This window comes from Haliaeetus albicilla, chromosome 21 (genome assembly GCF_947461875.1).
Source record: "Haliaeetus albicilla chromosome 21, bHalAlb1.1, whole genome shotgun sequence".
In the NCBI taxonomy this organism is placed as follows: Eukaryota; Metazoa; Chordata; class Aves; order Accipitriformes; family Accipitridae; genus Haliaeetus; species Haliaeetus albicilla.
In genome coordinates this window covers 1103164-1127840 of record NC_091503.1, presented here as the reverse complement: position 1 = coordinate 1127840, position 24677 = coordinate 1103164, and the positions used below count along the sequence as shown (strand labels likewise).

At 39.5% G+C, this 24677-nt stretch overlaps 1 protein-coding gene across 2 annotated transcripts in view; it reads left to right on the top strand.

Annotated features, from left to right (window-relative positions):
• The window catches only part of SEMA5A (semaphorin 5A), a 330300-nt gene that overhangs the window by 180646 nt on the left and 124977 nt on the right, over positions 1–24677 (top strand). For both annotated transcript variants that reach the window (XM_069808839.1, XM_069808840.1), the window contains exons 6-10: positions 1735–1797; positions 7992–8090; positions 9291–9504; positions 18856–19141; positions 22665–22800. In XM_069808839.1, coding sequence (XP_069664940.1) covers positions 1735–1797; positions 7992–8090; positions 9291–9504; positions 18856–19141; positions 22665–22800 — 798 coding nt within the window. The remainder of the gene's footprint in view (positions 1–1734; positions 1798–7991; positions 8091–9290; positions 9505–18855; positions 19142–22664; positions 22801–24677) is intronic.

The following is a 24677-nucleotide window of genomic DNA, read 5'->3' as shown; positions in this document are numbered from 1 at the left end:
TTCCTTCAAACCTTCCTTATAAGCACTTGTATTCCAGTAAATCTTTCTACTCTGTCCTCCTACTGGTAATGCCTGCATTTCTCCAGGCATTTGACATTTTTGGTGTTTAGAGATAATATGTGCAGTATCAGATACTTGTATTTAGTGCCATATAACATATAGGTTTGGGGTGTCCTAATGGATCGATGAGGAACTTAAATAGGTCATCCAAGAGGAGTCTTTTGTACTGCAACCTCCATTATGGATGTAAATTGCTTTTTGTATTAAAGATTCAAAAGAGTTAAGTCATTGCTGCTTTTTTTGTCTAACACATTGCTGTTTTTTTATCTCAGTATGAGATTTCTTTCCTGCTGCTAGATACAGTTTGTTATAAATGCTAGGGTCATTCACAAGTGGATTCTTCCAGAAGTTTTCAATATATTCCCCAATATGCTGTAGTCATTAATATGCAAAGGCAAACTGTAGATGAGAAGGTTTGGGATGGAGAAAGAGAAGTAATGGCATTAGTTTTGATAAGTCTTTTTTTTCCCCTGAAATGACAAAGCTTATTCTTGGGCTTGTTGAAAGACAAATCAAAGAGTACTGCATAGTATACTCTGAAAGCATTTTCCCCTTTAGTTTAAATAGGGTTTCACACTATTATTTTTATTAATTATAGCATCTACTTACTATTAATATAGTCTCCACTAAAAAAAAACAGGTACAAAAAATTACCTATATTAAATCTGAATGAACGGTCTTTCATTATTTCCTGGTAAATAAAAATGAAAAAGCCGCGGTTTCAGTAATTAAGCGGCAGTGGCTAGTTTAGAAATCTCAATTCTTCCTGATAAAATGTATAGTGCTTTGTGGCATTTTTATCTAAAGATCACATGGATGTGCACTGTCGAGGTGAAAGAATACAGAGTGATTTAAAATGCACGCTGACTACACAGCATATACAGGCATTCAAATATGTACATGGATTGGCACATAAACACCAAGCATACGACCTGCTCCATTGAACAACAGCATTTGTAAGTCATAGCTGTTGAATGTTAAATATGGAAATAATTGGAGTTAACTCATGCAGTGAAACTGTAGTAATGCAGACTAGGCGTTACAGTCCTGGCATAAATCTGTTGAAGCAGAGAGACAGCTCAAAAATGAGGATAAATTGCTTCTGCTTTGCAGTGCTCCATTTCACTGTTGTCTTGTATGTGTCTGCCCATTGCTCCTTTCTCTGAATGGATGTTTTAGTGCTTCTGGTTAGTGCTGCAGTCATACCCTGAGAAACTAAAATCTCCATTCAATGCTTGAGATAAATACTGCAAAATCAAGAACGGGGCACCTCTTCCTGCGGCGCAAGGTCTCTCAGCAGAGCTGACCTCGGGTCTGTGGTGATGCTGGGGAGAGAGGGTCAGCCTTTCTCTGTGTTCGAACTGCTTACCTTCATAACGGTCGTGACAAAGTGGCTAAACAGCATCAAATGGGATTGTGGTTATTTCTCCTGTAGCGGTAGGTACCGTGAATCATGGGGATGGCCAGCTGCGCTTTGGATTAAGACACTGAAAAACCATCAGCAGCAAAACTACATTTCTAAGGAGAAAAAGCTTGTAAGGCGATTATGGATAGAATCACCCACAGCTAATCATCAGTAGGCCTGAAGCACATATCTCAAGCTTGGGCTTAGATAGCTCTGAGGTTTATATTTCTGTGTTCCCTGCATTTCTAACTGATTCCTGTTGGTTGCAGGCAGTGGAATGGCAATGTGATGAAGCTACTAAAAGAGCCTGTTACAGTAAAGGCAAATCAAAGGTAAGCAAGAGGCAGCTGTTCTGCTTTAATAATATTTATGTGCTAATAGCAGGTGTAATTCAGTGTATAAATCTCTACCTTATGCATTTTTAGTGTCTCACTTTCCAAAGAGAACTGTAGAAGAGGAGTCTGACACTGATGTATAAGTAAAGGAATAAAAAACAATATAGGGAGTGTGGGGTGAGAGGTACAGTCACGTGTTTCTTTTCTGAAATGATCAAGAACTTTAGTTTCCAACAATTTACTGTTTTGACTCTACAACATGTCATATGTAATGGGCTGTACTCTCACTTCATTTTCAGTGCTGTAAATCCTGAATAACTGTGTAATTACTTTGTAAAATCCTCAATTTATTTCCCTGTGTATTAGATGCAATTTTAGGAACATTTATATTTCATATCTACTGGCACTATGAAGAAAATAATACGAAATTCACTGACTTTTTAGACATGGGACTTGATGTAATTTTAGTATTCAGAACCGATTCCTTATCGGGCCAACTACAATTTCTTTTATTCAGCACAGGTAAGTGCAATGCGGATGCTGTATTCTTTAGTGGCTGTCCTAAGCTGAAGCTAGTTATCAAATTAATTATAAAATAAGTTACAAATGCATGCCATCTCTATCTGTAATTATTATACTGTTTAAAGTTAATTGACTTAAAACATAAAGGGAGAACACATCAAGAGTGATAACCACAGAAAAGCACATTTGCTTTCAGGACCCATGTTCGGTAGGACATGTCAACATATGTTATTAACGTGCAAAACTCAAAAAAACCCCCCAAGCTTCAAAAACATATTCCAAATGCTTATACCACCTGGTAGAGGAAGAGTCTCTTCTGCATAGTCATCTAATCACTGACTTTTTACCTTCTTCCATTAAACAGTTCATTTCCAGCTTTTTTTACTAAGTGCTGGAAAACAATGTTGCAGTGTACCCTTGGCCTATCCTTTTCTGTTTGGGATTAAAGAGGAAGAATGGCCTCACTTCAGAAACATGCTATACCGTGAGGAGAGAAAAAGACATAATTACTTGGAAAAAAAAGCAAGAGTAGTGAATGTGCAGTGTAAAGCCTCATGCATGGAAGATGATTGTCTTTACGGAGGAACATCTTTCCCTGTAGAAATGAGTTTATAGTTGTGGGAAAAGGCATTAAGAATGGTGTTGCCTTCTTTGTCCTTCTCCTTTCCTTTTCTTTCCATCCTAGTGTAAGAAATGTATTTAAGTGTTACTGGTCACTGGGTATTAAGGCGCAGGATTTACTAGGTATATAGAAGGTATTAATAGCTGGAGAAAAGAAATAGGTTAGATTTTACCTAAAGCTTTCTAACTTGAGTAGACAAACTCTGGTGACTCAAGTTATGTGTGAAGGTTTTAATGGAAGAAACAGCATCTAGCAAGTGTTCTGATCTACAATGTTACTTGTCAGTTTGTGAAGAGAGAACAAAGAACTTTTGGGACCTCATACTTTAAGCAAATGTTTCATTTTGTAAGTTGTAATTTCTCCCTGGAAGATTTATTCTTGTTCTTGTAATATATCCCTCAAGCTTTTATCCTTAGTCTTGAGATGACAATACTCTGAAGGAAGAGAGCATGCTCAGGTGACAATAGAATATGACAATTTGCATTGATCAAGGTGCATATACAGTAGAAACTATCATGGTAGGAATGCACTGTGTAACTAAGAGTTTATGCCTCTGTTTTACAGTGATTTTCCAAGTTTAAAACTGTGAGAATAACATTCAGTTTGTCTGAAAATCACAGTGCAGTGACTGATCTACCATGACGGGTGACAGTAATGGTAAATTGGAGACTATAGTAGTGTACTTTTGAATATTATGTTTGCAGTACTGTTTGTGGTGTAAAATCCCCATTCAATTGAACAGTGCAGAGTCGTATTTTGCTATTAAATAATTTTGCTAGGAGAAATACTCAACACTGGTGAAATGCATTTAAGAATGGACCTTAGTGTAGTACATACGTGCAGATTTTCATTCATGCTCATCGTACCCTTTTGAAGAAGCTGATGATTAGAAGTTATGCTGTCATTGTAAAATATTATAAATGCTATTCTAATAACGACCTCTGAGATTGTTTCTTAGTATTTTTATGGGTTGGATAAAGATTTAGTGCTTCATTTGTATCCATAGCCTTGTTCCTCACAATCTAGAAGAGAAGTACAGTCCTTTGAAGGTAATCCTGAGAGGAAATAGTTCTTTTCTTATTGTTACTATAGGGCTTTTTTTTTTGATGTGCAAACTTTGTGGCTTGAAAGCTTCATGTAGGAGTTGCTGGAGAGTGCAGAGATGTTGACTGAGGCAGCCTACCCAGCTGGAACGACGACTTTTCATGCCTCTCTCGCTTTCACTGGTGTGACCAAGATCAGAGAAAGGATAGCCTAATGATGTTTGTCTTCTATTGCCTCATGATGAAGACTAGAACAAGGCCACTATACTCTCTGTATAAGAAGGACTTACACATGCAGATGAGGAAAGCACCTGATCTGTGGTGTGCTCCCCTTCCTAGGCAAACCACTAAAGACTTCCCTTGGAAAAACAGAATTATCAGGCCAGGAAGAATTCACTCCAGTGCTACAGTGAATTGTCCCTCTTCCAAGGAAATCCCCTGGGAGACACAATTCCAGTTACTGTTATCAGAAAGACTGCTTGCTTGCTCATTACTGTATAAATAGATCCAGCACGAACTGGAGACTTGCTGGGGGGCTGCATTTCTATAACATTTCTCAGGGCAACTTCGGATTTCAGGGCAGGCACATGTGTGACTGTAGGGAAGGGACAGGAAAGATTGGAGACAAAATTATACAAGGCCAGCCCAGACTGTGGCAAAGGAGAGATGAGGATTACAAGGGTGGCTGTGGGTTAAGTTATTCATCCAAATCCTGGTTTCTCTTGAAGCTCTGTGGCCGACAGAGTAGCATGGGGGCAATGAGTTCAGGCAGCAAAACTAAAAGTCAGCTTGCTGATGGGGTGCCCTGAAACCAGAAGCTAGCTTTGAACCCTGAAGCAACTCTAGTAGTTTTGAGATAATGGTCAGTTAAACACGAGTCTTTTTTTTTTTTTTTTTTTTTTTTGTTTTTTTGTTTTGAGGAAAAAAGCCGCACAGAATTTTTGCCTCAAACTGTTAGCAGTGGTTGTTCTGAGGTTTATGCTTTAGGAGCCAACGAGGGAAAAGAGCTGAAGGAGAAAATATATAGGGACATCTGCCACATTTGACAGTGTAATGTGCACTTGACTTTTGAAGGCTGAAGTTTGTTACTGAGACTTCAGACTTTTATCCACCAATTTAAGCTGTAGCTTAAAATAACTAGTGGCTCCAGAAGCGAGCCAGACAAAATGATGTCCTTGTGGCCAGCATGCGTTAGCATTTAGAAGTCTAAAACACCACACATGGTTAAGAGAATAAATTTGGCCATTCAGACTGGCACTTGTGGTAAGGACTGTTATAAAGTAAAAATATAAATACACATGGTAAAAATACAATAAACCAAAGAAAGATTAAAAAATATATATATAATTGAAGTAAATCTCTTATCCCTTGTTTATTTCAGATTCTAACGGCTGTGTGTGTTAGCATCTGAATTTTCAATAAAAGTATTAAAAAATTAAACACAGGTGTTTTTATAATGTTCGCCTATACAAGAAACATTGCTGTAAATGGATAACCATATCCAGCCAGATTGTACTTGAACTGTCAAGCTGGTCTTAAACTTAAGTAGCTGTTTCTAACAGTTGTATTTTGTTTCAGGTATGCTGGTATAAAGGTAGAAAGTACTAGCTAAATGAATTTCTTTCTTTCAAAGGTATTTTTATAGGAGAATAGGAAAGTATATGGCAGAGAGGTCAAGACGAAATGGAGATTAAGGCTATGTAAAAGAGGGCCACCAAAGCTACCACCACCCTCCAAACTGAAAAACCTTTGGTTTTTAAGTCCTTTGCATTCACCAATGCCACTTCTACAACACACATCTCTTTTTTTGCACAGCTAAAAAGTGAACCCGCTGAATTTGACTCCAGAGTAGAAAAGTGACTCTGAACAATTCGAATGACTAAATAACGGAGTCATTTTCATTATGGTTTTGGGTGGTGATTGTTTTACTCATGACTAATTTTTTTTTAATTTGTTTTGTATTATTTTGGATTTGTCATATGAAGAAAATAGCCAATTATAAAAGCTATTCTTCCAGTTTGGGTTTTGTTGTACTATGTACCCCACAGAAATTTGATATGAGCTATCTTATTTGCCCTGTTGCAGTATGGATTGTTGTGAAGTTGGCACAGGACTTGGGAACATTAAAGAGAAGAATCTTGTGAATCCCAGGAATGTCAGAGTTTAAAAAATTAACATTATTTTTGAACAGAAAGAGTGGGTGATCAGCCTGCAAGTAATTTGGCAATGGCACTATTTCAGGGAGCTCTGGAATATGAAGAGGAGATATTGGATGGGTTGTAATGTCAGTACCCACTTATTTTTCCTACACTTACATTCCATGGCTTTCTGCAAAGGGCAAGATGGAAGTAGCCCAAAGAATAAATTACTGTGTTATGTTCTATGAACCTCCCTGAGCACCCTTCCCACAAAAAAAAGAAGGAATTGCTGCCTCTTCCCCCCCCCCCCCCTTGGTGTAGTTAAAACAACCTGCAACAGGGAAATGGCCTAGAAGTGAAATAATTACTTTTTAAAAGGCTCGTTGCACTGCCCAGCTCTCTTATATGGTTGCATATTAGCTTCTGTTTGGTTGAAAGAATGTTAAGATGACAGTTTTGTTAAGTTCAAGATAAAGTTGTTGTATTTTTGCCTAATGGGAATCAAATTTTAATTCTAAGATGTTTGACACTTACCTTTAAAGGCTCAAACTGAAGCGTTTAAAAGCTACATTTGCATGAGAGACTAAAGCGAATGTAGGTTTGGGGGGTATTTTTTCAAAGAGGTGTTTTTTTTCTGAGATTTTACTGGATGGTGGGTGGTGGTTTTTTTTAAACTTCATTTTGTATTAGGAAAGGTATAGATAATAGATTCTGAGAGTTTTCTCAGAGATCTTTAAAGTATTTTGCCCGTCTTGTTTTGCAGTCTGTTTTGTGCCTGTTCAATTTATTCAGGATTATATTTCTTGTCTTCCAGGATGAGAGTCTATTTTCAAGATAAACAAGCAATACATTTAATATAGCTGTAGGCCATATAAAGGGACTTCTGCACCATTACTATTACATGGATTTACTTACACGATTCCACTTAATATCTCTTAGAATTGCACAGCTGTATTTTCACAAGTTGTTTTTTTAATGCTTTACATGAGACTACCTTGTGAATAAATGCTGGAGAGCATTCAAATGGAAAGTTCCAGGAAACTTTATTTTTTCCAAGCATATTGTTGATTTTGTTCATTTTATTAGGTAGGGACATTGATTTTTGCAGGAGGAGTGTTTGATTCTTTCCTACATACGGTTCTGGGAGATTTTTAGTATTGCAGAAAAAGGCTTTCTATCTGAATAAACAGTAGAAATTGCTGTTGGTTTCTAGCTTCTGAAATGAGAGAAATGAACATCATAAAGCTTTCACACATCCTAATGTGTTAAAAAGCATGTCAGATTATTCTTCAGGGGTGAGCATCTATATATTGAGGTAATGAAATTTCTTGAGAAATTTCAAATTAACAGAAACATAGATGCTTCTAATAAAACATATTGTGCAAATTATGAAACTAGTAGTGACAAATCTATGTCTGAACATCTCAAGAATTTTATTTGTACTGGTTCCAACATACTTGTGTTACTGATAGCCAGTTCTTTCTCCTGTTTTCCTCCCAACCTCCTCCCTTGGCCTGATCTGTCTTCAAACCCAGCATCTGATCCATTGAGACAGCAGTGCATTATTTAAGTCAGCATCTATCACTTCAGAGTTTAGCTAAACCTATGAAATATACACTTAGAAGAAATCTTCAGTACTGAAGAAGTTTGTTGTTACCCTATTAAGAACTTCTCACAAAGACTGATGGATGCATGTGTTGTTGTTAGGAAATTTATGTATATAATTATTGCTAACACATCAGGTGTGCTCAGGCCTTTTTCCCCTAAATTTTTGTGTGGACACAAAACCATGGAAAGCAAATCGTAATTGGTCTCCCCCATCCTTTGAAGTACCACTGAATATAGTCTTTCTTTTCTGCATGGCAGGAGGAATGCCAGAACTACATTCGAGTGCTTCTTGTTGGAGGGAACCATCTCTTTACCTGTGGAACCAACGCGTTCACTCCTATCTGCACCAATCGGACGGTATGAGTTCAGGGTTTCGTCCCACCAGCTCGAGTCTTTGTTCTGAGCCAGCAGACCAAAAGGCAGAGCGCGCTGTGGTTGAGTCCACGCTGTTTGTGTCCTGGTGGGTGAGCTGATGTGTAAAAGGCTGATTTGGCGAGTAGCAGGCCAAAGAGGAGAGTTCTCCTGTGATCTCCTTCTGCGGTCTTCTCCTAAGCTGTGCGAGAGAGCACAGCTACGAGCAGCTCAGTTCCTCCCACGTGCCAGTTTTTTATGAACCGTAGGTATTTCTAAGACTTCTGCCACTCTGTCAAGTTTGGTTGGCATCAACTGATTTAGTTACAAGATGTAGTTGGGTAGCTGCCTACTGTGTATGTGTAGTTCTGGAGAAGATGAGAGTACCAGTATTAGTGATTTCTGACTGGCAAGAATGAGAAATCTTGGTGGACAAAATCTGTCATTCTGTTTCTGGAAAAAAACCTAGTTGTCATGAGTATCAAAGCAAGAGAGTCCATTAAGGATCAATAATAGTCATAATAAAAATCAAAATGTCACTGTTTGCACTAAGCTGGCTATTTATTTCAGGAGGGGAGGGGAGAGGTGTTTTAATACAAAGAATAGCTGTATCACCAAAAAACTCATTGGCACATTTATTATAATTAAACCTATTGTACCTTTATTTTCAAATAACATATTAACATCATACTGTGGTTTATGGCTGAAAGCATTAGGGCTACTAAATCAGAGAGTTAGTTCTGCTGAACTGGAAAGCTCTTTTTTTTAATCTCGTTTTTCAGGTGAGATTCTTTCCTAGGACACACCAACAAAACAAATAGATTATTTTTTTTTCGTTGTCTAACCATTTGCTACGGTGAATATCTTAGCTGATTCTGGCAATCAGATCTGGTTTTCATAATATCAGTCTGTCTAGAGATAATTAATTTTTGGGTTGCTTCTAATATAAAACATTTTAGGCATGGTGGCTAATGATTAACTTGCACGTTTTACATACCAAAGTGGCAGAAGTGAGATCAGACAACATTACAGTAAAACTTTTTATATGAGACAGTTTGAGATTGATGTAAAGGTCAGCTCATTACTATTGTACAATACCACAGCAGATTACTGGTGTTTATGGTAGGATTTTGCTCAGATTGATGCAGCTTGGCTGAAATGATAATATTCAGGTCGTTTTAATTCCTTTTTCTCACTCTTTTACAGTTAAGTAACTTGACAGAGATACACGATCAAATCAGTGGCATGGCTCGTTGTCCTTACAGTCCTCAGCACAACTCTACTGCTCTTCTCACTTCCAGTGGGGAATTATATGCTGCTACAGCCATGGATTTTCCAGGAAGGGATCCTGCTATTTATCGCAGTTTGGGGGCCCTTCCTCCTCTCCGCACTGCCCAGTACAACTCCAAGTGGCTGAATGGTGAGTGCTGATGGACCATGAGACTCATCTTTTTTTAACCCATGTTCTCCATATTCAGTCTTGAAATTCCATTCTGAGAGTTTGAATGTTTTTAGAGTATTGTTTATCTCATTTAAAAATTATTTTGCATAATATTTTTTTATTTTACAAGTATAATTATTATGGTATTTAATTAATATAGTTGCAGTTCGTAGACGTGCACTTAAATATTTACGTCATGTTTGCAGGCACAGGCATGAGCTGTACTGTATCTCTCAGATGCGCTCACATGGCAAAGCTGAGTCAGCCAAGAGCCGCAGCTTGCCTTGAGCATTCTTTTGTGGAGTCTTTCAGAAACCTAAGGCAGAAAATAAACAGTTTAGAAACGACTGAATTCTCCTGGCTTTCCCTGGAGGTCCCAGCCTTGACAAGCAGAAAATGTTGTGCTTTCAAGCTTCTTAGGTGGCAGACTGACGGTTTTGACACTAATTATAGCCAAAGGATAGGGACTAGTCTGCAAAACATATCATAAAATCGTGTTATAGCAATGACTCGTGTGGCATGGATGTTAATCACCTGATGAGGATTTCCAGCTGGGAGAAGCTGTAAACTGATAGGTATTCCTCAGATGTAACAGGGCCAGTTGCCATTTTATGTATGACAAAAAAGAAGCAGATTCTTCTAAAATGAAAATTATTATTTAACATAAAATGTGAAATTATGTATATTATAATTTGCCTATGCTTGTCTCAGTAGAAAGAAACCCATATTTTCATAACTCATGCTATGTGACACAACAGTCACTATTCCCACAGTGCATTTCATGTTCTGATGGGATTATTCTCATGTTTGAAATTAAGTACAAATACAAACTCTTCTAGCTTCAGAACATTAGGTCAGCTGCGAGAGACAGACTTTATTTTGAGTATTTCAGTTCTCATATAATCTGAATGCTGAATTGTGCATATTTACTTGGTGTATTTTTCTGTACAAAGAAGCCATCAGAGGTAGCTTGGAGAAATTTGTGACCTTCTCTGAAGGTCAGCCGATTTTAGAATAATAATTAACAAACCAAAACCAAACTGCATGGAACATAACAGAATTATAGCAGTTCAAAAGAAATGAGAGAGGAAGAATGAGCTCATTGTATAGATATCCCTGTTCAGGTGCCTTTTCTCCACACAGCCGTGGTATTGGAGCTAATTGCTGTGCCATACCTGGGTGCTTCTGTCAAAGGGAAAAAATTCTTCACACTGAATTTTCAGTTTAAATGGATGTGTTTTATGCCAAAGGGCACACTAAAATTCCCCCCACCACCACTCCTCTAATTAATCAGATTCACTGTATTTACAGTTTGTCTATTATAACTCTTGCTGCTAGTAGGATATGTGGTGAGAAATTATGACCTAAGAACAAAAATTAATCCTTTCACTTTTGCTTTTAAGGATTAATGGAAATAGCTATGACGATTCAGGGTTATCCTTTTGTTTTTCTGTTTTTTAATGAAAAGCCTTGTAATTACCTAGTGCAAGCTTTTCTTATTATGTAATATTCTATGTAACTCAAAACCAGTGTGTGCTTGAACTGTGCAATTTGGTCTTTAGCTTTCAGATAAGAGACCTGACTGAAAATATGCAAACCATATGCTACCGGTTGTTGCTTGTTTTGCAAGAAAATAAATTAATTACTTTCCTTTGGTTGTGCCACCCGTAAGGTTGGTTCTGCTCTTTTATGCATATCATCCTTTTTGCTGGTATCCTAAAATTGGAGAGAAATGCCTGCTGGTTTTGAAACCCATCCTTAGTTTTCTTCACTGGAGATGCTACTAGAGGTAAAATTTGAGCAGTTGTGCTGTGTTTTTCCTTTCAAAGCTGTACATCTTCTCCCAGATGGCAATGACAGAGTAGGAGAGCAGTAAGTTGATTCGAGATGGATGTGCCTCCCCTGAATTCCTTTCTCCAACACCAGACTAAGTTATTGCAAAACACCTCTATAGCATTTCCTCACCCATCTAAAATAGAATCATAGAATCATTTAGGTTGGAAAAGACCTTTAAGATCATCGAGTCCAACCATTAACCTAACATTGCCAAGTCCACCGCTAAACCATGTCCCTAAGCATCATGTCTGTATGTCTTTTAAATCCCTCCAGGGATGGTGACTCCACCACATCCCTGGGCAGCCTGTTCCAGTGCCTGATAACCCTTTTGGTGAAGAAATTTTTCCTAATATCCAACCTAAACCTCCCTTGGTGCAACTTGAGGCCATTTCCTCTGGTGCTATCGCTTCTTACTTGATAGAAGAGACCGACCCCACCTCCCTGCAACCTCCTTTCAGGTAGTTGCAGAGAGCGATCAGGTCTCCCCTCAGCCTCCTTTTCTCCAGGCTGAACAACCCCAGTTGCCTCAGCCGCTCCTCATAAGACTTGTGCTCCGGACCCTTCACCAGCTCCGTTGCCCTTCTCTGGACACACTCCAGCCCCTCCATGTCTTTCCTGCAGTGAGAGGCCCAAAACCGAACACGGTGCTCGAGGTGTCACCTCACCGGTGCCGAGTACAGGGGATGATCCCTGCCCTGCTCCTGCTGGCCACACTATTTCTTCTACAAGCCAGGATGCTGTTGGCCTTCTTGGCCACCTGGGCACACTGCTGGCCCATATTCAGCCGGCTGTCGACCAGCCCTTCTCCAGGTCTTTCTCTGCCAGGCGGCTTTCCAGCCGCTCTTCCCTAAGGCTGTATCGTTTCATGAGGTTGTGCCCCAAATGCAGGACCCAGGTGGTAAAGACAGGCAGCACTTCCCATGAAGGTGGGATTTTTTTTTTCTTCTTACATACCCTAGGTAAAACAGCAAGGTCCACCTTCCATTTATGAAAAGTCTAGGAGGCTGCTGAGGGGAGAGCCTGTTCTTTTATATCTCATCTGTCCCACTCATGTCAGGTGCCAACTGAAGAGGCTGAGCGAGGAAGGAGGAGAGGCACCCCTGCGAGGAGATCGTCAGTGCCCAGCTGCGGAGAGGCGTGACAGGACCGTCAGCCTCATTAATGCAGCAGAAAACTGTAATACACAGTGAGCCAGAGAGAATGGAAGAACTTAGAACTGAAATCCATCTCAGCCAGGGGGAAGGTAGAAAAAGGGATGAATTTGGGGGAACGTGAACAGACAAAAACCAGCATTCACCAAAGAAAGGAGGAGGACAGAAATATTGGAGGCAGAGATAGATTTTAGTAGCAGACATACCAAACCTTAAGGTGAAAGGGAAAGGGGATGATTATGAAAGTGAACTCTGGTTTCATTTCTGTTATGAAAAAACAAACAAATAAAAAACCTAAAAAAAACCCCAAAACTCAAAAAAAGAAGGGAAAAAAGCAAAGAGGACTGGGTCTTCAGGGAAAGCCTTTTCATCATCTCCCTTCCTGCAAAACCAGATCAGAGAAAAAAAAAATAAACAGCAGTCCAAATGTTTGGAGAGAAGTGGGTAAGCCATCATAATTGGGTTTGCTTTCCATACCATACCTGCTGGTTGGCAAAATCTGCTTAAAGAAAGCTAGGGGGTTTTGTTCTTGTGTATGTGGGATTACGGATTCTGAGTTTTAAGTAACCATCGAAAGTTCTGCATCTTTCAGTAGATCCCTACAGACCAAACCTCTAGTGATTCTGAGTGAATTAAGGTAGTCCTCTATATTTTTTATCCTTGCCCCTCCCCCAATATACTCCTATGCAAGGTGTCTCTCCAGTGAATATAGGTGATGGAAAATCCACTGAACTCCAGATGGGACTCTCAAGGACTTGAGTAGGTATTAGATCAGAGTAGAGAATGGTTTCTGTCACTAAGTTTGTCACTGGCAAATTTGCATCAGCAAAATAATATAATGAATTGCAAAATATTATGCCATGTAAGAACGCTTTACCTTGAAAATGAAGGAGATTTATTTGAGATAAACAACAGGCAATAAACCAAGGGATTTTGTAATACCATATTTAAAAACTGTTTTTCAGAAAAGAAATAATTGCGTTTCAGAATTTATTACAGTACAACAATAAAATGTAATATCTAATGAGTGCATCCACTTTTATGATAATACTGAATTGTATTATAAAATCTATCAGCAAAACAAGAGAAGATTGGAAAAAATGTCTGGCATACACAGTTTTAGTGTGTTTTGCAGTCCTTGCTCTTCCATACCCATAAAATCTTCAATTTAGCAAAAGGAAAAGAATGTAAAAGACATCATGGAGAGCTGAGGCATTGCAGAAGAAATAGTAGTCAAAATAGATTGGTAGCCAGCTATGCTATGACTGACTAGCATTTTAAGCATGTGTCCTAGATAATTATGAAGTACAGAGGAAAAATAGCTATTACAATGATTTCCGCCACTTTTATACTAGGATTTAACATTTTACAGTTCAGTTCCTGAGGGTGGATGTAACTATGATGACTACAAGTTACATGTTACTTTTAAGATGTTTAACTCTGTAGGAAAATTTTACTCTATGATTAAGATTTGTTGTTAAATATTCATGAGCACTGATGCCTTGGTCAACCTAATGCAAGACCTATACTATTTTCCAACAGCTGCAGAGGGCTGCACTGAATTAATATACTTAATGAATATACAGGGATTACAAAATGCAAATCAGAAATGGACTTCATTAATTATGTTAGTAAGGTGAAGAAAACAAAAACAGACTGGCGCATTTGGAGCTTAAATTCTTTCCGTTATTTTAAGCTTCCCTTTTGGACAGCATTTCTTGCTGGAGGTTGAACCTTGTTAAAAAAAAATTCAAAGGCATCTTCCTAGAATTTAATGCCAGTAAGTGTTTAGCTGAATAGAAATATTTGGAAGAAATGTGTCTTTAAAGGCCAATGGTATGAGGGTGTGATTCATTCATCTCGTGAGGTCAATGAACATGCACCAGACAGTTGTTGTTCAGCATTAGACCAGTTTGTAGGCTTCCAAGATTTTGACTATATTATACGTGCACATATCTGTATGTGTCTTATTTTTTGTACATGTATAATCTGATCTGTGTCTAGATCTGACAAACTTCTAATTTTAGTTTTCTTTTCACATTTCTCGGGCTAATTTCACTTTTGACTGGGGTATCTGAATGCATTGCGCTTGAGATGCGAGCAGTCACTTCTCACAGGGCCAGTCAGTGGAAATCACAGCTCTTTCTTGCTGAGAGTAGGCTTTGGACCTTGTAATCCTTAAGGTTAATTGCTGTTATCTCTGGACAGACAGACAGATCATCCCCTGTCATTTGGTTCGCTCTGGAAGCAGCAGCATCCACTAACTAAGTAAATGAAGTCATATTAGTCTACTTCAGAGGATGTGGGGTTTTAAAGAGTAAAGAGCACAAGCCAACTTTCTTGCTCCAAAGCTCGGGAAGCGAGAAGAGGCCAGGACTGCCTCGGGTGCTCTCACAGAGCTCTCTCAGGCTCCTGTTTCCCATTGCTCTTCCCAGAGAAAGTTTCTGTACAGTCCCTCTCATCCTTTTACCTACTCTGTCTGCATCGGCACCACTAAATTAAAAAGGCCCAGGAAATAAGCTTACGCACGACACCCTTGGTCATCCATATTGCTCACTTCCCAGCCTGGTTTTGGACCACTCCAGCTACTGCTTTCCCAGTGAAATCCTGGGTGCGACTCAGGGAGAAGTTTGCCGTATCCACTGTTAGCGAGAGCCAGGACAGGTGGGGATGCACCGTTTGGCTCCTCCTGCCCTCCAGAGTGCCCCATCCCATTCCCAGTAAGCTTTGCACTCCCGACCCCCCCGGTCTGTCCTCACGCGTGCAGCACACCTTTGCTTTCATGCTCCGAGAACGCCATTCTGCGGGCTGCAGCGTCAGCCTGTGCTGCCTGGCAGAGCCGCAGCCGGTTCCTACAGGAGCAGCCGGCACCGTCAGGCGGCATCAACGTGCCGCCGGCCTGGCAGCGACTGCGGACTTGGTCTCTTTGGTTTCCGAGTTCCCTGGGTGGGTGGAAAGGGAAAATAATCCAAAGGGAAGCGTTGTCTCTTGCTCGTAAGTGCCTTCTCATTAAGAACAGAGAGACCACGCTCCCTGGAAAATGTAGGTTTCTCTCCAACCTTTAGGAAAATAATTAGATTATTTCAGATTGAAGCACTATCTTGACTTCACACGGTTCAGTCATCTTTTTTGCGATAACTTAGAAGAGTCTATGGGGAAATGTTCTTGCAGGACAGTCACGCTGCTTTATGAAGGAAGCCGTAGAGATTCCCAGGCTTTGTGCTGAGTAAGCAAACTTCAGAAATAGCACCCTACAGTGTGTTTGCCCAGAGGCAGCACTAACTGGCCAGGCAGTGCTTTCGGCACACGGGTTTGTGTATCTGTGTAGCGCTGCTCCATGTTATACGCTGGAGATCTTTGTCATGTCACACTGACAGACTCGTTTTCTTGCTCTCCTGATTCCATTGGTTCCATTTAATTTGGGAAAGTCTAGTCAGCCTGACACATCCATAAATTGAATATATAAAAACCTATAAAGGTCGTATGCAATAGTCATGGTGCATTATTACAGGTTGACATTCTCATGTTGTTCCATAGTAGCTCTGTCCTGTCACGTACCAGAATCCTTGCACTTCTTGTGGTGACCTAATAATTCACAAATAAGATGCGTTTAGTCTTCCAGAACTATTTGCAAATTCAGCAGGAAACGAGAGAGTCATTTCATTTGCTGCATTAAAAACCTTTATGGGAAGGCCTCCATGTCAACAAATAGCAGTTCACAGCACAATATTTGAAAACATATGAACTAATTTTTCCTAGATGGGAATCTCCTTTTTCCTTTGAAGTGATTCAGATCACTTTTCCCAAAAAGAAAATGAAATAGATAAAGTCTGACATGATAATCCTTCCATATCCACAGAATTCCCTGAGGTAGCTCTGAGATTATTATATTTCATGCAAATGAAAACAGTTTTCACAAGTTTCGACAGCAGGTCACATTTTCATCAGTTCAGAATCAGTAAAGTATATGCATAGGTGTTTGCAGATGTATGTATTGTTTCTCAGTTTTGAATCCATGAAATATGAGTACTAGTTTTTATTTATACATGTATTATGGTTATCAGGGCAACTTTAAAATATTGTCTCTTGATAGATTGACATGGATTTTTCAAGAACCCTAAAAACAGTATGAATGCATTTCATATGATTTTTATTCTTGCAGTTCATGAAGATTTTATTTGTAATTCATTGTTTTCCAGACCTTGAGTGCTTCTAGTAGTGTTTCTCGCTCTGCAGTGAGATCCTATTGTGCCAACGTAGAGACCGTTTTATATCAGTGGGCCTCCAGCGAGGAGCAGCAGCATCAGGCCCCATTGCAAGGCAGGGCCTCCGTGTTTAGTGGTTGTACAGGGTGGTTTTGTGGGTGGATCAAGTTGATGTTGAGTGTTTGCACAATAAGTAGAATCTTTTTACATCAGTTGAGACATCTTTGAGATAATTTCAAAGAGAAAGCAGGGTTATAGGCTACAAAAAGTCAAATGCATAGTTGGAAAATTTTACTTTTCCATGCTGTTTCAGGTGGATTGTTTTTCTTAATGTCCACCTTTAGAGGATATTGCTTTAAGACCTAACCTTAGGGTGGTGGACAAGTGGCCCAAGTTACACTCAGTTCCTTCCATGAGTATAAGAACAATCTGAAAGGATTTTGCATAGAGAGGGAAGAAAGTATGTTAGAGATTAAGAGAAATAATGGCTAGGTGTGGTATGGATATAAATTAAGTTGGATAATGTGGGACAGTGGGTTCTTTTATTTTTAGTTAGCCTGGTATTCCTAAAAGCATTTTATTTCTAGTATGCTTTAGTTAAATAAATACAAGTTTCTTCCATAGAGCTGAAAACATTGATGTGTATTGAGATGAATGAAACATAATTGGGCTTTACAATAAGCAAAAAGACTTTGCATGCAAGTATATCTGGATATATCTTTAATATTTGATGCCTGCCAAAACTAACCTGTCTAGAATGTGATACTATATAATTTTCTGATTTTTAGCCACATATTTTTCTCATCTTAGCATTAATACTTGTAATTAGATCTTATATATCATTTTACCCTGTTACCTATCAGCAAACATGCACATTTCTAGAGAAAAATAGATTAACAAAGTTAAAAAATAAGGTCTTTTTTCAGCTTTCACCAATTTCAGTGTTTAACGTGTAAATGTGTAGCAGTATTACATGTTATATTTAAAGAATGAGAGCTCATGAGCAACTAAGAATTATTTCTACAAATCTGTAAACTCTAATAATGAAGTTTAAAGGTTTGTGAAGCCTTTAAAGCAAAATCCCTGTTGTAATGGAAGTTTTACACACATGTGGAATGAAGATTTGAGGTTCTAACAGGGAAAATGTTACGAGTAGTTTAGCTATTTGTATATCGTCAACCCAATTTTACCTTTATTGCTCTCACAAGCCCTGTCAAACTACTTCATTCCCCCCCCGCCCCTTTTTTTTTTTAAGACGCAAATGCACTGGTACTATGTAACTTCTGAGAGCTCAGGATTCCGACAAGTTCTCCTCAAAAGAGTTTGGTTGCTGTCTTCCAGCAAAACACCCGTGCAGATCCGAGTGTGGGGAAAATGCGATGTGTTACAGACTTATCACAAGGAAGCGCTCGATGCGGTAATGGGTGACCGTTAACAGGGAGGAGTGAGAGAGCTCTCACGTCTGCTCAGCTTCGGGTATCCCGGGCAGCCGATGACCACCGCTGCCAAAAAACCTGCCCTGGAGACTCTCAGCACAGCAGATAGAGAGGGAAGCAGCACAAAAAAAACACGAAAAAAAGAAAAAAAACCAAACCTGTAATACTATCAAAAGCTTTAAGTGAGTTAGGGCTGAAATGCAGTGATCTTACCATCAAACGCTCTTGTGTAGAGTTCTCCTTCTTTTCATTACAGCCTCTGCGCACATTCTTAGTCACACTCGGTTGCCATCTGTTATTCTGCTCGCCTGGAGTAACGGCCTGGTGGCGAAGCAGAAGCAGATAAAGCAATTGCATTGTAAGACTCCACTATGCCCGTATGTGGAGAAGAAAAACTCCGTGGCGCTTTTGGCGGTCGAAGGCCGTGAGCCAGGGCAGGGCTGCGCGGCGGGGTCCCGCGCGGTGGTGCCCTGCGCTGCGCGGTGGTGCCCGCGCGGAGCGTGTCTGGCCACGCTCGGGCAGCGCCAGACCCTGCCTGGGCACCAGCGGGACTGCGCGGGCGTCGGGGGCAGCTCCCTGCAAGGAGAGCAAAAGGCGCGTTTGTCTGAATCTAATGCCGGGAGATAAATCCAACTTCCGTGTTAAGATGAGTGCCTGTATCGCAAGAAGGCGACAAATAGTCTTTTCTTCGGTTATTTTCAGAGCCAAACTTTGTGTCATCTTATGACATTGGGAACTTCACCTACTTCTTCTTCCGGGAGAATGCGGTGGAACACGACTGTGGGAAAACCGTCTTCTCTCGTGCTGCTCGGGTGTGCAAAAACGACATTGGTGGCAAGTTCGTGCTGGAGGATACCTGGACTACCTTCATGAAAGCTCGGCTGAACTGCTCTCGCCCTGGAGAAATTCCATTTTACTATAATGAACTACAGAGCACTTTCTTCCTGCCAGAATTGGACTTGATCTATGGGATTTTTACCACTAATGTGTAAGTAAATTCCATTATATATTTTATTTTCTTGCTATTTATGACAGTAAAAACTAAAGCTTCTCAGCTGCTCCCTTCTGCATATACCAAGTAAACATCATAAATTCGAACTACTGTTTTTCCCAATCCACTGTCCTTTTGTGAACGTGTCAGTTCCAAATGCTTTCCGCATGAATTGTTGAAGGCGTATGAAAAAAGGAAGAATTCTTAATATTTCCTGACATCAAGGAGCCAGTTGTGTTTAAGACTATTCAGTCACGTTTTTCATACATTCTTATAAAGACATTATTTTTTATTTTCCACACTATTGTAATACATAATTGCATTATGTGTTTATGAAATACATATTTTGTAATTGTAATGTGACATGATCATGAATTTGACATGATGTAATTTGACCATGTCAGGAAGAGCTCACCTTACCCAAAAGAGCACAAGAGGTGCTCTTACATACTGTAAATTAGCCCTAACATATACTCATGTCAGTTTGAGGGTCAAACCAAGAATTTAATCTAATTTTAACTGAACCTGTTATATCAACAAGGTAAAATTAAAAAATGTACAGTTTGGTCTTAAAAACTAAAATTTGTTAAATATTAAAACATTAGATGGACATGAAAGCTCCCTAGACTCTGGGTTTGATATCAAGAGTTGCTTACCTCTTAGGAAAAAAGGGACATTTATGTCAGAAATGTCCTTTGTTACTTTAAGCATGATAACTAGAGTTCATGCGTTGCTCAGTGAGAGCAGCCCGTGGGTTAAGGCTGTGCAGCCCAGCCTTTAGACCCCTGCAACAGAGTTTCAGATTTTGGTTTCCGATTCTCTTACCTGCTTGCAGTGTCTTGCTGTGTAAGTCAGTTTTGCCTAGAATTTTAAAAGGTTCTTGGGCACCTAAACTGTAGATCAGTGCCCCTTACTACTGCTGTAAACACCTGGATACCTACCTTGTATAAATATCCGTTAACCAGTTGGAAACAGTCACAAATTAATGCCAACAAATTATGATCCCTAAGTATTTTAGACAGTGAGCATGAATTTGTGCTTAAGCTAGTTTTCATGCTTGTGGTACAGTCCCTTATGAACACATCTGGGCATCCTCCAGACTCAGGCTCGCCCCGGTCTGGCAGCTTTTAGGAGTTTTTAAGCGGGACTAGTGTCGGGCTGTTTGCAGCAGGCTGTGACGATTCCTGACTTGTGCTGTTGAATGATGAGCTTAACCCTGTTCCTGCAATGGAGTAACGTACTGAATCTAAATGCTGCTTTTTTAAAGAGAACAGTAGAGACTTTGGGCCTACTGGGGAAAAGAAAATTTGATGCTGATTTCATCAGTACTTTTAATGTCATTGGTCTGTTTTACTAGCTAGTTGGAATCTTAGAAAACAGGTATTTCTCAGGTGGCATGCTCATACACTGTTCAACGTGATATTTCATGAGAAGTCGAAACAGCCTTGACACACTCCTGCCACGGAAAGCCTGACCAGAGGAATTCTGCTCGGGAAAATCCGCAGGGCTTTGGCCACGGAAGGGGAACAACGCTTTTCTCTCAGAAGGGCTGCCCTGACAATTTGGGGATCGATGGAGTTTCCTTTGCTACAAATTCCACAGTTTCTGAGGCTGAGTAAGGATATCAGGGCTGCCATCAGCACACCCTGCCTCTTCTGAAAATAGCCTTGCTGATGTAAGACTACCTTTGCCACATGAAAGTGGACAGTATTTAAAACCTTGCCTCTACTTCCTTCTTCCCCAGCGGCTCAGTGTTCTGCCTTGTCCAGCAGAGATGGACGATCCAAAGAGGAATTAATTACAACTGTTTGGGGCTGGGGTTTTTTTGATAGCGCCCTTTAAATTATATTTGTTTCTTCTATCAAATATTGTAACTAAATTTTTGGTCACTGTTGTGATGTGGCAGAGCTAGGATTACTTCCCCCTGCTGAATACCTGTTCGCAGATATGTGACAACCTGTCTGATCCACCTTTCAGCCCTGCAACCTCACGGTGGAGAAGCGCCAGGGTTTCCCATGAGGGGGAGCAACACATGCCTTTCTGTTGGTGTAACAGCGTCAGATATTACTGAAACGACATTCAGCATTCTTCAATCTCAATATCTTCAGAATTGCAATGATTTTATTGTACCCTAATGCTTCTTTAAATATACTGTGAATGTACTTTAATATACTTGTGGGGAAAAACAAGCATTTCTGTCAATAACGTTTGAGTAATAGCAAAACCTGCACCCTTTATGTGTGGCTGACTATTAAGTCCACTATAGCCACTGCTTCATCGTGAAGGTGATTTTGTTTCTTTCAGACTATCCAAAATCTATAAGCATGTGTCTAATGTCCTTTACAGACTTCAAGAAATTCAAGAAGACATTGGTATGGTTAATAATATTAGTGAGCTGCATTTAGTGATAGTTTATATAGGCAAGGAACTATCAAGTCCAATGATAATTGATTCTGTAGAAATTGTTAGCATGAAACTTCAAGTTGTGGGGTTTCTTGGAAATAAGAGTGACAAGCATAAGAAAGCAAATTGCTATTTTGTCCTGCTATTAAATCCATATAACCTAACTCTTTTTTTCAGTTGTTGGTAGATTTGCTCCCTGGAGTTATATTTTCTTTCCATCATTTTGGAGTTTCTATAGTAGGCTTTCTTAAGTCTTGTGTAAATTACACGCTAAGTTTAAAAAAAGAAAAGAAAAAAAAATGCTGTGTGGATTGTCAGCAGTTTTACCTGCAATGGAAATTTGTGCAACTGCCACCTTCATTATCTATCCCTTTACCTCAAGTTGTGGAAAAGAGCAGTGCAGTTTTCCATATTATGAGCTCTCATAGTCACTGGATTATGTTCTTTACACTGTGCAGAATTACTTTATTGTCACATATATCACATTTTCAAGACAAGAACAGGAAATTGTGTATTTTGCCCGGCTGCTGTTTGTTTGTGTTTATTCCTCTAACAGGATATCTTGTAAAGTATGCAGTCCAAGTTGTTTTCTCTTGATGGATTTCTGGAACTTGCATTCTTATTGCTGTACAACATCTCTTGGAAGACAGGATTTTTGTGGAGGTGTCTTACCCAGGGTTCTACAGGGTCTAGAGACATACCATACATTGAAAATCCTTACTTCTGTCGTGCTGCCATTGGTTGTATAGAAGAAATGTTAATGAACTCTGAGAATAATCTCACCCTCAACTTTGTAACTAGAAGAAAAGTGTCCCTAATGCGTGTGATTATGTGCGGAAGCACAGCCTTGTGGTATTAGAGCAGCAGCAGAAGGTAGCAAGTTCTGAGTTTCTCCCACACCAGCTGCTTGGCAAGGCTGACAAAAATTTTAAATCCAATATCTGTGCCTAAATCAGCACATCATATATCATTACCTTGAGATCTCATCTCCTGGCTGATCATATCTGCTTTGCTAATTACTTGAAGGATTGGAGAGTTACTGCCTTTTTTATTTATTTTTCAGTAAATGGACTTTTTAATGTTGTTACTTAGGTTAATGTTTACATTTCTTTTGCAGGAACAGCATAGCAGCCTCAGCAGTTTGTGTTTTCAACCTGAGTGCCATAACTCAGGCCTTTAATGGACCCTTCAAATACCAGGAAAACTCTCGCTCTGCTTGGCTTCCATATCCCAATCCTAACCCTAATTTTCAGGTACAGACACATGGGAGAAGGACAATGATTTACATGAGGTTTTTTCAAAGTGCTGTATGGTTCATAGTTAATAAGTCCAGTTGTGCAGTATGCTATATCCTGAGACCTTAAAAAAATTCTAAAAAAAGCAGCCTTAAGAGTTCCCCTTATTTCAACATACTTACTTTTATCCTTCCACAAAATAATTTGGGTTAAAGACTTCAATCTTCTGACAAAATGAAACACTATAGTTATCTCTCAAGGTAACATTAATTCCTGACTGAAGTATGATGAAATTGCTATCTTTTGTATTTGTGCTGTTAGAACCTGAAAAGGGAACATTGTCTGACAGAAAAAAGAAAGGGCATGCGGGTAAAGGAGGAGTGGTCAGGATTTTGTATATTTTCCTGTGCAAGGTGGTCAGCACTCCCCAAAGACTCTGATTAATAGAATTTGTGATGTGGTGTGCCCCTCATTTGAACTTGTCAGCCTCAGAGCATGTAATAATCTGCAGCTGGCTGACAACGTAAAACTAATTAGTCCAAGGTGGGTCACTCAGTGGAACTTTCTACAAAAAGAAAAGGCTATTTCAGGTAAGCACATATGCATTGTTTTCTTCTTCTGCGTAGTCACCACTCCTACTAGGACAATTTTAGTGAGTGAAGTTCTAGCAAGGGAAATGGAAGGGAAAACAGCATTAATTTAGTGATTAACAATAGCTTTTCACCAAGATACTTAAGTGTATTCACCTTTATCCACCTTTCACCCTCCCTTAATCTCAATGCAATTTCACGAGTTCAGTGCTGCCCCTGTAACAACCTTCTCTATCTTCTTGTAAGAGTCATGAGATCTTTGCAAGCATGAAACAGAATCACCCTTTGGGGATTGTAGGTAGTTTTAATTACTTCCTGATTTATGCACACGAAGGAAAATAAGGAACTGAATTTGGTCCGAATTACAGGCCAGAGCCACGTTACCTTTCCTAAATAGTATATTTGGCATTAGCCCCACGTGACAAGACACCGTTTAAGTAAGCCATATTGCAGAAGTGGCCTTTTTACATATTGTAGAAATATTTGTATTATCAAGACAGTGATAGTAATAAGGTCTAAGTGAGCCTAAATTTTTGAAGGAGAAAGCCTGAAGAAGGGCTTGTATGTAAAAATCTTATCTTCTTTCTGACTAGGTAAGCAAGTCCAATAAAAGTTATTTACCTCTCCCTACAAACCTTGAATTAATGTGTTGATAATTATTGTGAGTGCACCCTATACAGAATGGTACATGCAAACAAAGATGACAGCCTGATGGCTGTGTACAAACGCTTTAAGTCTCTCCTGTACTACCCATGCTCATCTCTATATCCCAGTCAAGACTGAGGTGTTGAAGAAATTTCTTGCTTGGATAGTCTGGCTGATTTTAATATGGCTCATACTTCATCCAATTTAGGAGAACAGTGGCAACAGGTGTATCATATCTCATTGAGCAACAGCTTTGCAGGCCAGCACTCGCGTTAAAAGCTGTAACGTGGCCTTTTACAACACAGTATTGAAGCCAATTGGCATTAACTGATCTCTAGGTATCATTAGCAATGTCGAGCTTCTGTTCTTTTGCAGGTGCTATCTTTTATTCTGTCAAACTTTCTGTTAGATTTCTGGCTCTGTAACTGCAGCAGTGATGCATACCAGAAGCTAGTCTAATGCTTAGAGCTAGGTGTAACCATTTTTTGTGATTTGACAGTGCTTTAGAGTACATACTTCACGTAGATGGGATATTCATTGGCTGAGTCACTAGTTTCCTCCCCAGAAAGAAGGACTTTTCTTGTGTAGAGTCCTTATAATAAAATAGCAGAAGTTCTGTTTGTGTAGTCTCAGAAGTAGATTCATCCTCAGAGTATTCAC